Source organism: Phocoena sinus, chromosome 1 (genome assembly GCF_008692025.1).
Source record: "Phocoena sinus isolate mPhoSin1 chromosome 1, mPhoSin1.pri, whole genome shotgun sequence".
NCBI lineage: Eukaryota > Metazoa > Chordata > Mammalia > Artiodactyla > Phocoenidae > Phocoena > Phocoena sinus.
This window is the reverse complement of record NC_045763.1, coordinates 16,034,916-16,049,715: the sequence shown is the minus strand read 5'-3', so window position 1 is coordinate 16,049,715 and position 14,800 is coordinate 16,034,916. Positions and strand designations below refer to the sequence as shown.

Below are 14,800 nucleotides of genomic sequence, written 5' to 3'. Positions count from 1 at the left end.
GTACATTTTTGTGCCTCCACAGGTAGCAGCGGTTTTACCCCATCATTGTTTTTCCACCATTAGTGCAAATGTCCATCACAGTGAAAAAGGGCAAAATTCATATCTTAGTATTATTATGAAAATAGTTTTTAACCTTGCAGATCCTCTGAAGGGATCTCAGGAAACCCCAGGGGGCTTGTGGACCTTTCTTTTGAGACCACTATTGTAGACCATACCTCAGTTTGTCCTTTAAACCTTTTTGCTTATTGGTGCTAACCTTTGTTCCCCAGCCTTTGTCCTTGAAGTATGTTTATAGAATTTTCTTTTGTATGATACCCTAAATATTTATCAAACTTTTCCGTTGCCATTTTCCTTAACAGGGTTAAAAAGGCTATTTATTATTTTTATAAATACTCCATTTTTCAGATTCAGAAAAAGGAAGTATTCTCAAAAGTGTTAATTTATTGGGGGTCATAACAAGTTAACCTCCTTATTGGAGTAAAGCTGTCAACTCTCTTGGGTTAGGTTGGCTTTTGCTATTTTCAGTTGGATGGAGGGGTGGATAGAAGGAGACAGTATCCCTAGGAGGGTTGGGACTCCTCAGTTAGGTTGAATACCTGAAGAGTGGGAAGAGAAAGTCCCTAACCTGACAATTTATTGTAAACATATCTGTGCTGATGCAGGAACTCCGACCCACCTGGTGCAGAGGAGTCTTGTCTTGACCTGCTTTGGGGAGAGTGTTGTCTTGATGCTTTTCTCTTCCTCCTTGGAAAAACAGCTGAAGAAATCAGGGGAGAAACCCCTGCTTGGTGGAAGCCTGATGGAATATGCCATCTTGTCTGCAATTGCTGCCATGAATGAGCCGAAGACCTGCTCCACCACTGCTCTGAAGAAGTATGTCCTGGAGAACCACCCAGGGACCAATTCCAACTATCAAAGTAAGACTCAGGCTTGAGCACATTTAACGGGGATCCAGGGGATTGTCTTGTGAAAGGATCCCTAGAGATCATGCTGTTAATGAAAAAAGCACTAACTACTGACTGAAAACCAAGAGGGAACAACTTTACAAACTTTATTATTTACAAAAAAAGAATCAAGACTTATCCTTGATGTACAGTGTCTGCTGAGGATCAGAATTTGATTTTACTTTGCTTATTATTTTCTGATATTTATTTTTATTATAATAGAGACAGATTTCTAGGTTCGAAACACCTCTCAAGTATAGTATCTTTTCACCTACTTCTGAATGTTTACCAGAACATCTAATATCACCTGAAACCAAGCCATTGTTTTAAAATACTTACCACCTAGGTTATTTCTTAATTGACTTAAGCCCTAAACAGAAAATACTTTTTTTCAGTAAAGTATATTTACCCTGTCAGGTGGTGGTTTGAGATTAGAAACCTTGCCTTAGCAGCATTATCACATACAGATTAGTGAGAGTGTATATTTTCTCGGTGAACTATGAGAGTAGGCACAATGATGTAGGGTGAGGAATATGAAATTAAGTAACAGAAGATACAAACTAGAATATACTGTTTAGATGAAAAGCTAATTTTGAAGTCTTTTTTTTAAAATAAATGTATTTATTTTTGGCTGCATTGGGTCTTTGTTGCTGCACGCAGGCTTTCTCTAGTTGCAGCGAGCAGGGGGCTGCTCTTGGTTGCGGTGCGTGGGCTTCTCGTTGCGGGGCACGGGCCTCTAAGCGTGCGGACTTCAGTAGTTGTGGCTCGCGGGCTCTAGAGCACAGGCTTAGTAGTTGTGGTGGTGTGGTGCACGGGCTTAGTTGCTCCACGCAATGTGGGATTCTTCCTGGACCAGGACTCAAACCTGTGTCCCCTGCATTGGCAGGTGGATTCTTAACCACTGCGCACCAGGGAAGCCCTTGTATGGCTGTTTTTTCTCTTTCTTTACTTAAGGTATATACTGTGTTTAATCGTGCATATTGACCCTGTAGATTATTCTGTGGTTTTCTCTTTTGGACCAAGTATTGTAAGAGAAGATGAATTTGGTTATTAACCTTTCCAGTGTCACTAATAATTGTGGCAGCTATTTATTTGGACACTGAATCACTATAAAATGTATTTTCATGTGTTTTTTATATGAAAGATGAGAACTGGTGAGGCCTTTGGGAGCCATGATAGTGGTTTTGTTACTGTTTGCTGATTCTTGAGAAATTGGTTTTCTCTTTATAGATATCCTTCTAAATGCTTATCAGTACTTACAGGCACTCAGTAGATGTTCGAATGAATAGAAATGAGAGATTGAGTTTTAAGTTGGCTATTAACCATTTATGTACGACTGTAGGGCAAGTCATTAGCCACCCTTGGCTACCATTCCACTTTCTGTGCAATGAGGAATTTGGACACAATGGTCTGTAAAGTCTCTTCCCATTATAATTTAACTCTTTACAAATTTATGGACACTTAATAATAATTTAGTGAATTAGTTAAAAATCCCTGTGACCACAAGGGATTCACTTAGCACATGTCAGGACAATAAATTGATGTATAACTGATTGTGGTTGAGGGAATTATCAAATCTGAATAAATAAGTACTTTCTTCATTTCTGAATTTATTGTTCAGTGCATTTGCTGAAGAAAACCCTACAGAGATGCGAAAAGAATGGGTGGATGGAACAGATCTCTGGTAAAGGATTCAGTGGCACCTTCCAGCTCTGTTTTCCCTATTACCCCAGGTAAGCACCTAGCCCATAATGTGAAGTATTGGTCATTGCAAATTTAAAATCTGACTCCAGATTACAGGTTTGGCTTAACTTATTTTGCCCTTATTATTGTTATACTGAACTGAATATATTTGAAAATAAAGACTACTTAAGGCAGTATTGTTTTAGAGCTGAAGGTTTTCATATAAGAACAGGGGGACTGGGGCTGTCCTGCTGGAACTTACTGTTAGGCGCGTATTCCTGAAATCAAGCGTTGAATTTTCTTTGAGATTCTTGGCCAGTCGTTTAGATGTTCATTCCTTCTAATAAAGAATAAAGTACGTGGTAATGACAGGAAGATTATTAGAGGATTATATATGTTTTAATGGTCCAGCACCAAGTAGGGAGAGCACTGGCTACTTCTAAGATTCCTAATCTGCCTCTTCATACTATAGAGACAAGGCTATTTATTTGAAAACTTGTCTCTTTTTTTTTTTTTTGAAAACTTGTCTCTTATACATATTTATTCATTTAACCAAAAAAAATGTATTGAGCACCTCCTATGGACCAAGCATTTTTCTGTGTACCCATGCTTTCACCTTCTTACACTTCCGTTTCTAATAAAGTGCCATGACATGTACCACTAAAACCTATTTCGGCAGTGTAGTGTAGCTTTCTTACATTGTTCTTTGTGCATAAACATAAGTGTTACTTGATTGAATGTATATTATTTGAGTTTCCCAAATGTTTAAATATTCTTAAAATCATGCACATACAGTGTTATAATTTAAGGACTTATTAATCAGTGGGATCAAGTTTTCTACCATTAAGGACAAAGAAAATTTAGAATATCCTTGCTGAGTTTCTCAAAAACTTTGAAGAGATTCAGGCTTTATGACACTTTTGAGGTCTTTTGCCAGTATCGTAAAGGCAGAAAATATATACTGCTGTGTAGGCTGTTCACCGCTGTATAGACCATTCACTGCTATATATTCAGTGGCTGATAACAGTGCCAAACACATGTCAGGAGCTTAAATAATTGTTTACTAAATAAATGATGGAAGTATCAGTTTTATTAAATGGAGGGAGGAAGGGAATGGGGTATGGTCTGGGACTTTTATAGATTTGTCATAACTTCATATGTTTGTTCAAAATAGGTTAAATTGTACCTGATATTTGTAACCGAACTTGACATAATTGGGGAGGGTGGGAGGAAGTGGGTTATGTCCAGGGAAGAGCGTATCTAGGTTCACATTCTTTTCCTTGTCCTGATGGGACTTCTCTTTACCTTTTTTTTTCTTACTAGCCCAGGAGTTCTGTTTCCAAAGAAAGAGCCAGATGATTCTAAAGATGAGGATGAACATGAAGATGAGTCATCAGAGGAGGACTCTGAGGATGAAGAGCCACCACCTAAGAGAAGGTGGGGACGTGTGGAAAACCCTTCTTAGAGCTGAAAATGATAGCACTAGGAGAGGCTGTGAAAAGTGTGTTAACAGTTCAGGATCCTTCTCAGATTCTTTGTGTAACATTTGAATTTGTCTTGTTCTTGAGCATTTAGAGGCTCTAAACTTGTGAAACACTGTGAATATGTAATAACTCTTTGGTCAAACCTGTGTGTGTGTGTCCATAGTTTGTTTATTTGAAGAAAAAGAATTCCATATTTTTCTAGGAAAAACATGGAATTATGTGTAGACTTCAGGAATTGGTTGAGTTTTTATACAATTTTAGTAAAGCCTTTAGGTAAAAAGTAATAACCCACATTCCTCTTCTTAACCTAGGTGACTTCTACCTTTGCTATTTCTTTTTTGGCAAAGTATCTGGTCATCCTGGTGAAGTGAATCTCTCAAGTACTAAGTAATTGCCTTTGCTCTTTGGTTCTCACAGGTTGCAGAAGAAAACCCCAGCCAAGTCGCCAGGGAAGGCTGCATCCATGAAGCAGAGAGGGTCCAAGCCTGCACCTAAAGTCCCAGCTGCCCAGCGAGGGAAAGCTAGGCCCCTGCCCAAGAAAGCCCCTGCTAAGGCCAAAACTCCTGCCAAGAAAGCCAGACCCTCACCCCCAGTCATCAAAAAACCTAGTGGTAGCTCTTCAAAGAAGCCTGCAGCCAGTGTGAGAAAGGAAGTGAAATTGCCTGGCAAGGGCAAATCCACCATGAAGAAATCTTTCAAAGCAAAAAAGTAAATTTTATAGGAAGAAAGGGTATCATGGTGAAATTCAAAATCTTATTTTCTAAGGTCAGTGTGCATTTGTTTTAGTTCGATGCTTTTAAAATTACATTTTTTTCCTCCCCTATGAACATTATGGGGAGGGAATATAAATAAACCAGTTTAGCCATTTGTTAGCTTTAGGTGCTCTTCTTGGTGCCTGCCCCTCCCCCCGCACCCTCCCTCCCAGTCATTTTAATTTCTGCGATAATTCTGGACTTCCCTGAACTGTATAATCTATACTTGTCCTTTTTTCTCCCCCCACCCCAAGCCTCTTTCTTTTTTTATGGTCAGCTTTGGCTTTTTTTTTTTTTTTTTTTCTTCCAGTTTTATCTAAACAGTTGCGAAGATTTTTATATTTGTTAGAAAGCATCAAGAATGGGATGCTAGTCAGGTGCTGGAAGTAAAAAGGAGGCAGTATAGCACTGACTGAATCATAACGCCTCCTGCCTGGAGACTTCAGTTATAGCTATAATAACTAATCTTATTTATAAAACCACTCCACTAGCCCCTTCTCTCCAACTATAAACACAGAGATGTCTTAGCTTTGGAAATAGGCCAAAAACATTATGATCTCATTCAATTCTGAAGATGCACGACTCCTTTGGGCCCCTTTTCACATTGATCAATTTCTAGGTATTTTTCATTGACCCCTGGGCATTGCATTCCCTCAAAAGCAAGCACAAGATCTCTCCACCACTTGTTTTTTGACGGAAGGGGAAATATAGGAACATACTGAATTTGTGATTTCTGGCGTCACCTGTGTTACCAAAAATCAAAACATATAAAATCTTCTTGATCAAATGTTTAAATATATTTTTTAATATTTGGAGCATAAGTTGTCACTTCCTCTTTGCCTTTTTTATAAGGAAATATTGGAGAGTTATACCATTACTAATGTAGAATTATTAAGTGGAAAAACATACAATTTGCTAAAATAAACTGTGGGTTTTTCCCCCCCTTTCTTTCCATAGCACTTTTGATAACAAGCAAGTGGCTTCCTTTTTTGAGTTACTTAAAAAGAGAAAAGAAAAAACAAATGAAGCCCGACTACCTAACCCTTTCTTATTTGTATTTGTTTTAGTATTGTGAAGTTGTGTTAAATAGCACTAGCTTTCTGAGAAATACTGATTTCTGGTTATCATTTATCTTCCCTGTGGCACTTGACATTTTAATTGTCTTAAACTTTTTGGTGTACATCTTCTGGCCCCTTGAGTGCTGCCAGAGGCGAAAGATGTTTGTTTAATTCATTCCATTTGCATTGTCTCCTGGGATCCCATCTGCAGCCTGAAGTGTGGCTGGGAATTGGACTTGAGAAGATTGGCTTGAATTAGATCCATAATCAATGTGTGATCCCATCATGAGTTTATTGGAATTTGTGTTGCATGTAAGGCAATCTTTCCTGTTGTAAATCTTCCTTTTTTTATGTACATATATTTTGAAAAATATGAATAAACATGAAATTTTAAAAGCTGCTGAACTGTAGCTTATATTTAAAAGTTTCCAGTATCCTGGAAGTAGCCTTTCCTTATCCTCTGAAGTAGCCATAAGTGTTACACTTACTTTGAGTCTTTTCCACTCCACTCCTTGCATTAGCCACCATCCATTTTCTGTTTAAATACAAGCTCCAGTTTATTTGCTTTTGAATTTTATATGGATGGTAAATGTTTCTAACTACATTGAACCTGATTATTTAATGCATAAGAGATTTTTAAAAATCATTTTGTATTTTATTAAGGTCCTTGTCTTCAAGATCATAAATTCCAGTTTTTCATGATTAATGTCTACACATGTCCTTGGACTAGAAAAATACAGCACTGCAAAAGAATTGATAAACCCTAGAGACCTAATTCTAAAAGTAATTCTAATTCTCTGTTATGCTGTTTAGCAGGTAATAATTCTTAAGAGTACAGTTGTTAGGAACCTGTGCTAAGAATACTCTTCTGGAATCAAAAGTGGCAGGATTTTGGGTTGGTTTCTGTGTTTTATGATATTGTTTTATTTTAAAAAGAAGGCCTGAACAGTCACCTGGTGGCTATGTTGTATATCAGGTACTCCACCATAGAGTGAGACACTTAGATCATTTAAGGTCCCTTCCTACCCTGACACTGTTAAATTCACAGAATTCAGGTAAGGACAAAACTGTCCTTGCTTTCAGCATGGGAAAAGACAAGAGGGCCATTGCACTCTTCCAGGGAAAATCCCCAGCTTGTCAAAGACATGCACCTTCCTGACATTGAGACAAAAAGATGTTTGGGTTATTTCCCTTCCAGCCATTCTCAAGGAGCAGAACACAATTTTTACTTCCATGTTACAGAAAGGAAAACAGCAAACGCAAAAGATAACTCAGCAATTATTCGTGTGGATCAGTGGCTTCAGTACTCTGTTAGTGGCTTTTAGTGAGCTCAGCTACAGTGTTTCATATGTCCTTAAACCACCTACAAACTGCCTTTGATAAATGAATCTCACAAAGTGCTGGGAGAGAGATTGTTGGCTTCTTAAAGCTCAAATGAGAACGAAGAGATATACCATTGCAGGAAGGGTGGAGTCCATTCCTTAGTAATGTGACAAAAGCATTCAACACCGAAATCTATCCTAACCATCCACGCAGATTTAACTAAAGGAGACCTGGTCCAGTCATGTCTATTGTCTATAACTAACAGGAAAATTACTTGGAAACAAGAGCTAGGTAATATACTAATACCTTTGATGTTTTTTCTGTTGTTGCTCTTTTATAAAATTTTGTCAGCCCCAGGATAGGCTTGCTAACCTATCCTTACACCTACTTTATTTTTTAATTTTTTTTTAAAATTTATTTATTTTTCGCTGCTTTGCGTCTTCGTTGCTGTGCACGGGCTTTCTCTAGTTGTGAGCAGGGGCTACTCTTCATTGTGTTGTGCGGGCTTCTCATTGCAGTGGCTTCTCGTTGCGGAGCATGGGCTCTAGGCGCACGGGCTTCAGTAGTTGTGGCATGTGGGCTCAGTAGTTGTGGCTCGCGGGCTCTAGAGCGCAGGCTCAGTAGTTGTGGTGTACAGGCTTAGTTGCTCCGCGGCATGTGGGATCTTCCCGGACCAGGGATCGAACCCTTGTCCCCTGCATTGGCAGGCAGATTCTTAACCACTGTGCCACCAGGGAAGTCCCCTTATACCTACTTTAAAGAACCTAAGAAGTTATTCTTGCTCGGGCCGAGATTCCCTTGCCATCCTGATCTGTCAGGAGAAGGAGGTTAAGCCAGCCTTAACACGTGAACTGCTGTACTTAGCCAACTAAAACCTTAATCCAAAAATTTAGGATTATAGTTGAAGTTTCTCATCTTTGGAACCTGATAAATCACAGTTCTTTGGGTTAAGCAAAAGTTCTAATCTTATCCATGAAGAGAAAGTCTATTCTTAATTGGATAAAGACCATTATTAAACTGTTTCCCCCAGTCAGAGGTTCTGACTGACATTACTTTCCAGCGTGTAGAGTTGCTTTGCATTTTTGTGGTAAAACAGATGGTCACTCAGTTCTGCAGAGCTGAAGCTGAAGAGCTAGAACTGTTGAAGCTCTTGGCTTAGAAACTCCTTGATGAACACGTGCTTGGAAGCCAGGAGATGCTAAACGGCATCCCTCAGCTGTGCTGAGTTTTCCTTTTTTAAGAAACTAATCTCTACCATCTTTTTTTTAATTTTTATTTATTTATGGCTGTGTTGGGTCTTTGTTTCTGTGCGAGGGCTTTCTCTAGTTGCGGCAAGCGGAGGCCACTCCTCATCGCGGTGCGCGGGCCTCTCACTATCGCGGCCTCTCTTGTTGTGGAGCACAGGCTCCAGATGCGCAGGCTCAGTAATTGTGGCTCACGGGGCTAGTTGCTCCGCGGCATGTGGGATCTTCCCAGACCAGGGCTCGAACCCGTGTCCCCTGCATTGGCAGGCAGATTCTCAACCACTGCGCCACTAGGTAAGACCCTCTACCATCTTTATTACTGTATTCTTTCTATAATTTCCACAAGATTCTTAACTTTGAAGGCTTCTTTTTTTCTGTTGGAGTAATTTTCTACCTTTAAATTCATTAGCTTAGTTTTAACTGCTTCTAATTTGTTTTGTCAGCAACAGGTATGTCAAAGGAGGTTTCTAAAGGTATGTTCCCAAGCTGTTTTCCTCAAAAATTGCAACTCGTGGGACTTCCATGGCGGTCCAGTCGTTAAGACTCCGCGCTTCCACTACAAAGGTGCAGGTTCGATCCCTGGTCTGGGAACTAAGATCCCACATGCCCGCAGCTTAGCCCCCACACACACACACACAAATTGCAACTCTTGATATTGTATGTAAATGTAGAATTTACACCATTTGCTGTTAAATCTTTGTTTATTAGAGAAGAGTTCTTTCTCTAGGGGGCCTTGAATATGTTTGACAAAGCGTAGTTATTAGTTTGACTTATTACTTAAATAATAATAGTGACAATAATAGCTAACACTAAATGAATTTTTTCTATGTGACAGGCTCTGTACATACATTAGCCTTGTTTAACCCTAGCAACCCTATGAAATGGTCATTGTTTATTATTCCCATTTTACAGAGGGGAAAACTCAGGCACAGAGTGAGGCTGAGAAAACTTGCCTCAGGACACAGTAAGTGGCAAAGACAGAATTAAACCCAGGCACTCTGAATGCAGAGCCATCTCTAGCTGCTCTGCTCCATTGTCTCCCCTTGACAATTTTTCAGGCTTCTGAATTCTCCCTTTATCTTACAGCACAATGACTCTATGTTCTATTCATGGAAAGAAAGGATTTAAGAGTGCAGAGGATTTGGAAATGAGATTAAATTATTAAATTTGCTAATTAGAGTCAGTGTGACTTTTGTCTTAAGAAGTTTGGTAAGAAACTATTAAAATTAGATCTTGGATTACTGGAAAACGTTAGCTAGGCTGCCCTGAGGTAGTCTTTTGTTTGTTTTTCTTTTAGGACACTATGCAGGCACTTGATCACTCTCAAATCCTAGCCATGGGACACTTCTGGTTTCCTCACAATTTACTTATTCCAGGCAAATTCTTTGAGTTCACAGGATGCTGACAGTTGTGAGCACTTTCTCTCCAGGGTCACAGCTTCTATCAGAACTTTTATGTTGCTAACTGAGCAGCGCCCTTACCCTTTATAGACTGTAAACTTGCATTCCATGAGGCCTACCAAGAGAAATTCCAGAACGGGGATTGTCTGACAACTGAATTTTTTGTATATAATACTGGCTTAGTAATCATGAACTGGAATAATAGAAATCCTTGCCCCTTGATCCTGAAAGAAACCTTAGTCATCCGGTCTCTCCTACCATCTCTGTCTGCTTTGTTTGCCCAATTCCAACAGATAATTCTTTTTGCTAAAACCCAGAGTTGCACAACATCCTTGCTCATCCATTTTACTGTTTAAGAACTTTTACTCTGATGAAATTCTTCTCATGTCAAACCTAAATCCTTACGTTGTAACTTAAATTTCGCTGGTATGTAGAATAAGACATTTTCACTAATTCCAAATTGGATTGGACTTCTGGTTAGAGTATATGACTCAGCACAGCATACTAATAACATCTTTAGCTGTGATCTTGCATAGTGGTCTTCGGGGCCTGTATAGTATCACTTACCAGCTATGTGACCTTGGCTAAGACAACCTCCCTGAGCCTTGATTTCCTCATCTGTAAAATAAAGGGGTTCAAATCCACAGTTCTTGGGTTGTCCGTTGCAGAGCACAGGCTCCGGACGCGCAGGCTCAGCGGCCATGGCTCACGGGCCCAGCCGCTCCGCGGCACGTGGGATCCTCCCGGACCGGGGCACGAACCCGTGTCCCCTGCATCGGCAGGCGGACTCTCAACCGCTGCGCCACCAGGGAAGACCCCTGCTCATCTTTTAACAAGTAAGCTCCTAGTGGTTTAAAAATCTGCTAACTGGAAGAAAAAAATTCTGTTAGGGCTTCCCTGGTGGCGCAGCGGTTGAGAGTCCGCCTGCCGATGCAGGGGACACGGGTTCGTGCCCCGGTCCGGGAGGATCCCACACGCCGCGGAGCGGCTGGGCCCGTGAGCCATGGCCGCTGAGCCTGCGCGTCCGGAGCCTGTGCTCCGCAACGGGAGAGGCCGCAGCAGTGAGAGGCCCACGTACCGCCAAAAATAAAAAAATAAAAAAAGATGAGCAAGAAAAAAACACAGTTTTGGGTTACAGATGCCAGGGAGCAGGAGAGAAGAGCAGCCAGGTGGACGAGAAAAGTGAGTTCCTTCTGGGCTGGGGTTACCAGAGGCCTTGGTAGCCATCGGCTGCCACCTGGGCCAAACGTGGGGCCTTAGCTGGCTGTGGATGAAGAGCGGGGCTCCAGAGAAACTGCAGCTACTCGATGTGCAATCTTTTTAAAATCTCCATTAAATATTATTACCAGCTATGTTTTCAACATAGATGTTATTTTGGATAGTATTTGATATTACATGCCTTTCTTCACTTTCTGAAATGCACCCGTAGGCTCCTGTCTGACAACAAAGCCTCTAACTAGTGTTTCTGGGGAGGGGTCCTCTTTAAACCTGTACTTTTCAGTTGGAAAAGTACTAGGAAACTATTCCTTGTTCCCCTGCTTCTCAAATGGGGTACAGGTAGCAACAAGATTAAATACCTATTTCTGGGGCATTCATTTTATTCCAGAGTATTGGGGGCAGTGCTTTAATCAAAAGAAGTAGAAGGAAGTACAAAGTCCACAATAGTCACTAAGATAAAACGAGATTTCCTAGAAATAAAGCAGCGGTGGCACTGAGGGCTCTACAGGTGACCCCAGGGGAGTGCCCGGTCCCTCTTCTCCAAAGCACTGCCCTAACCGTGACTGAGAGGGTGGGTGGAAGGTGCCCTGCATTCTGTGCCCCTTTGGAACTAAGACTGAAACTTCAGGCAAGCCACAGAACCTTCTGGTTCTCAACTGGAAACGAGAGAGAGTCGAACTAGATCAGGTAACACTTCTCTGATCCTGTAACCTCCACACTTTCTGCCACCTGGAAAACACCCGGAAAGAGAGAGGATCTGGCTGTAGAATGTTGTGGTCTGGTCTGCTTTGTGAATGAATGAAAAGGAATCTTATTTTAATCACTGTATTTGTCTCCTTGGCCCATAACAAAATACCACAGACCAGGGCGCTTGAATAACAGCCATTTATTTTCTCAGTTCTGGAGTCTAGAAGTCCAAGATAAAGGTGTCAGTAGGGTTAGCGCCTTCCGAGGGCGGAGGGAAGGATCTGCTCCGGCCTCTCCTCCTTGGCTTGTGGTTGGCTGTCTTCTCCCTGCAGGAACCTTATCTTCCTTCTGTGTGTGTGTGTCCAAAATTTCCTCTTCTTATAAGCATACCAGTCATATAGGATCAGTGCCCACCCTAATAACCTCATTTTAATGTAATTACCTCTTTACAGACCCTATCTCTAAACACAGTCATGCTCTGAGGTACTAGGTGTTAGGACTCCAACATATTAATTTGGGGAGAAAGGGACACAATTCAGCCCATAACATATCTTAGAATTAAAAAAAAAAAAAATTCTGTTCTAGGTCACTTACTTGAGGGGGTGTGCAAGACGTTGGGGGGAGGGGGGTAAGTTGCAGGGATGGCCATTAGGACACACCCGAGGGAAGGAAAACCATGGTGCTCAAGGTTGAAAGTAGCTACCAACATGGGAAGGTACTTGCTGAGGAAACATGGAAACGTGCGCTGTAAAAGCCAGATGCGTATGGGATGCTGTGCTGAGGCCTGTCCAAGCTCACCATCTGGCTCCAGTTTCAGTCCTCTTGTTGGCGACGGGCTTGGAAAGGATGTGATGTTACTTCCCATCAACATTCATCAGCTTGGCAAGTCCAGTACCAGATTCTGGGGTTTTCTAGTGAAAAGGGAAGATTGTGATAGCAAGATCACACAATGTATGGTTTAGTCACTGTCCACTGACTCATCAGGAAATGCCATGACAGGGCCATGCGCCCTCACTTGTTCAGGGATCACGACCGTACCACCGTAGCTTGCCTTGTCATTCCTTCCCCCTGCTTAATAGAGGATGATTTCTCTGGTCTTCCAGCAAAAGTGAGTCATTAATCAGTGGTTGAGGTTCTATACCTGATGGCCTCCCAAGAGCTGTCAGGAATGGAGGCTGAGATATGTGGGGGCAGATAATGATACGGTGGTGGCCGTTTCATGCTGCAGCCCTGAGCCGAACTAGCTTGGCTCACCCAGGAGATGGCTGACTCCCACTGAAGTTTGTTTCCCTTGGTGCAAACCTCTGAGCTTGTACATCTGTTGTACATTTACTAAGGCTACATGCATGGTAGAAGCTCAGGGTTTCTGTGCTTTTGGTGGAATTAGGTCCACTGAGTTTGGTAACCTGAGCTCAGACAGGTGGTTACATTACTCTGGTCCACAAATAAAAATGAAGAAATGAACTTCAAATGTATAAATCCATTTGGTTTTGAAACATATTCCTGAGTGAGTGTATTGGTGAAGACCAATAAGAAGAGGATCCTTGGTGGTCACAAAGTCAGGAGTCAATGTCACGTACATTTTCCACACATGTATCTTCCCAGGTCTGGTTTTTGTGGTGTTCTGTTGTAAATTTCTGTAACCCGGGGATCTAGAACAGTGCCTGCCACTCAGATCTTCACCCTCTGTCCCTTTCTCCTGAGAAAGATTTAGAAGGCAAAATTCTCCCTCTGGTTTTAATGGTTTCACCATCTGAATTTAATTCCTTGGTCCTTTTTCATTTTGACCTGAAACAAATTCCTGTTGCTATTTTTAAAATTATAGGCATCAGGATGAATCGTGTGCTTCAGGAACTCATTAGAGCCAGTAGTTAATTCTTTGTGGCTTGTGTTGTTTTCTCCAAAGAGTCTCAAAATGGGGACTGTGGTCTAGTAATTGGCAAGTCCTGTATTTAAAATTTACATGCTTTTTAGGAAAGCTAGTAAGAATTAACCCTTCATCCTTTGTGTACCCTGAGTTTCATAAATTGGGATTTTCGGAAAGCAGGACCAAGTTGTAAATCAATCGATCCTTCTCATCAGTGGACTCAGGGTTGTCCCGTGGCCTCGGTGAAGGGTTTTCCAGAGCACCTGGCGTGCGAACTCAACAAACACTTGCCATTCAATAACGCATAAAAGAAACTCAAGAAAAACAGCAAAGTCTAACAGTAGCGAATATCCACTGAGCACTTCACTTACCGTGGGTCAGGCACTGTGCCAAGCACTTTGCCCACACTAACTCGTGGGAACCCTCACGTCCCTATGATTCAGGTGTTAGTAACGCTTCCAGATGAGGCGCTGGAGGATTAAGGTGCTTGCCCAACGTCCCACACCTAGTCAGAGGAAGTGCCCAGATTTGGGACCAAGCCTCGAGGCATTACACCTCACTGCGGCCTCTTGGAAGGGCATCCAGGTGCTCTGGGGAGACAAAGCGATGCCCCGCAGGCCAGCATGGCTCACACGTGCCTCCTTCCCAACTCCCCTGAGGCCCTCAGACCTCTGCTGTGCCCGCCTACCTCTGTCAGGGTGCCCACCTGTGGGGGTGCACCTACAAGGTTCTGGGCCCTTTGGGAGCAAAAGCGCTCTCCATCTCCAAGCTGTGGCTGACACCCTGGGCTGGATTGGCTCACCAGTTTTCCCCCATCTCAGTGGATTTCCGTGTAACCCGAAGGACATGGTCACGGCCCCGTGCAGTGATAAGTGATAACGTTTGTGCGGAGATTTCTCGAGCGGGCTGGGCAGGCTCAGTTAACTCTCTTACAAGAAAGGCCCAGAACGGCCGGCGGGAAGAGGGCGAGGAAAGGGATGCGCCACATCCCCACCCCTCTGGGGCTGAAGGAAGGAAGGGAGAGACTGGCCGAGTTCCCCAGAGGCCAGGCCCTGCGCGCATTCATTCACTCATCAAGACGATCCCTGAAGGCCTCCTGCGGGCCAGGCTGTCCTGCGCACTGGGGATGGAGGCCCTTCA

The 14,800-nt window shown here is 42.2% G+C and overlaps 1 protein-coding gene across 7 annotated transcripts in view; it reads left to right on the top strand.

Moving 5' to 3' along the window:
• HP1BP3 (heterochromatin protein 1 binding protein 3) overlaps nt 1–6,322 on the top strand; it is a 35,560-nt gene extending 29,238 nt beyond the window's left edge. For 2 of the 7 annotated variants that reach the window (XR_004350506.1, XM_032636132.1), the window contains 4 exons: nt 758–917; nt 2,566–2,677; nt 3,951–4,064; nt 4,529–6,322. Coding sequence is in view for 5 of the 7 variants with exons in the window: in XM_032636132.1 (XP_032492023.1) it covers nt 758–917; nt 2,566–2,677; nt 3,951–4,064; nt 4,529–4,823 (681 nt within the window). In the remaining 2 variants the exon portion in view is untranslated. Of the gene's footprint in view, nt 1–662; nt 918–2,565; nt 2,678–3,950; nt 4,065–4,528 lie in introns of all 7 variants that reach the window. The other 5 variants (XM_032636146.1, XM_032636164.1, XR_004350505.1 and 2 more) reach the window with 4 other exon arrangements.
• Nucleotides 6,323–14,800: the final 8,478 nt, after the last annotated feature.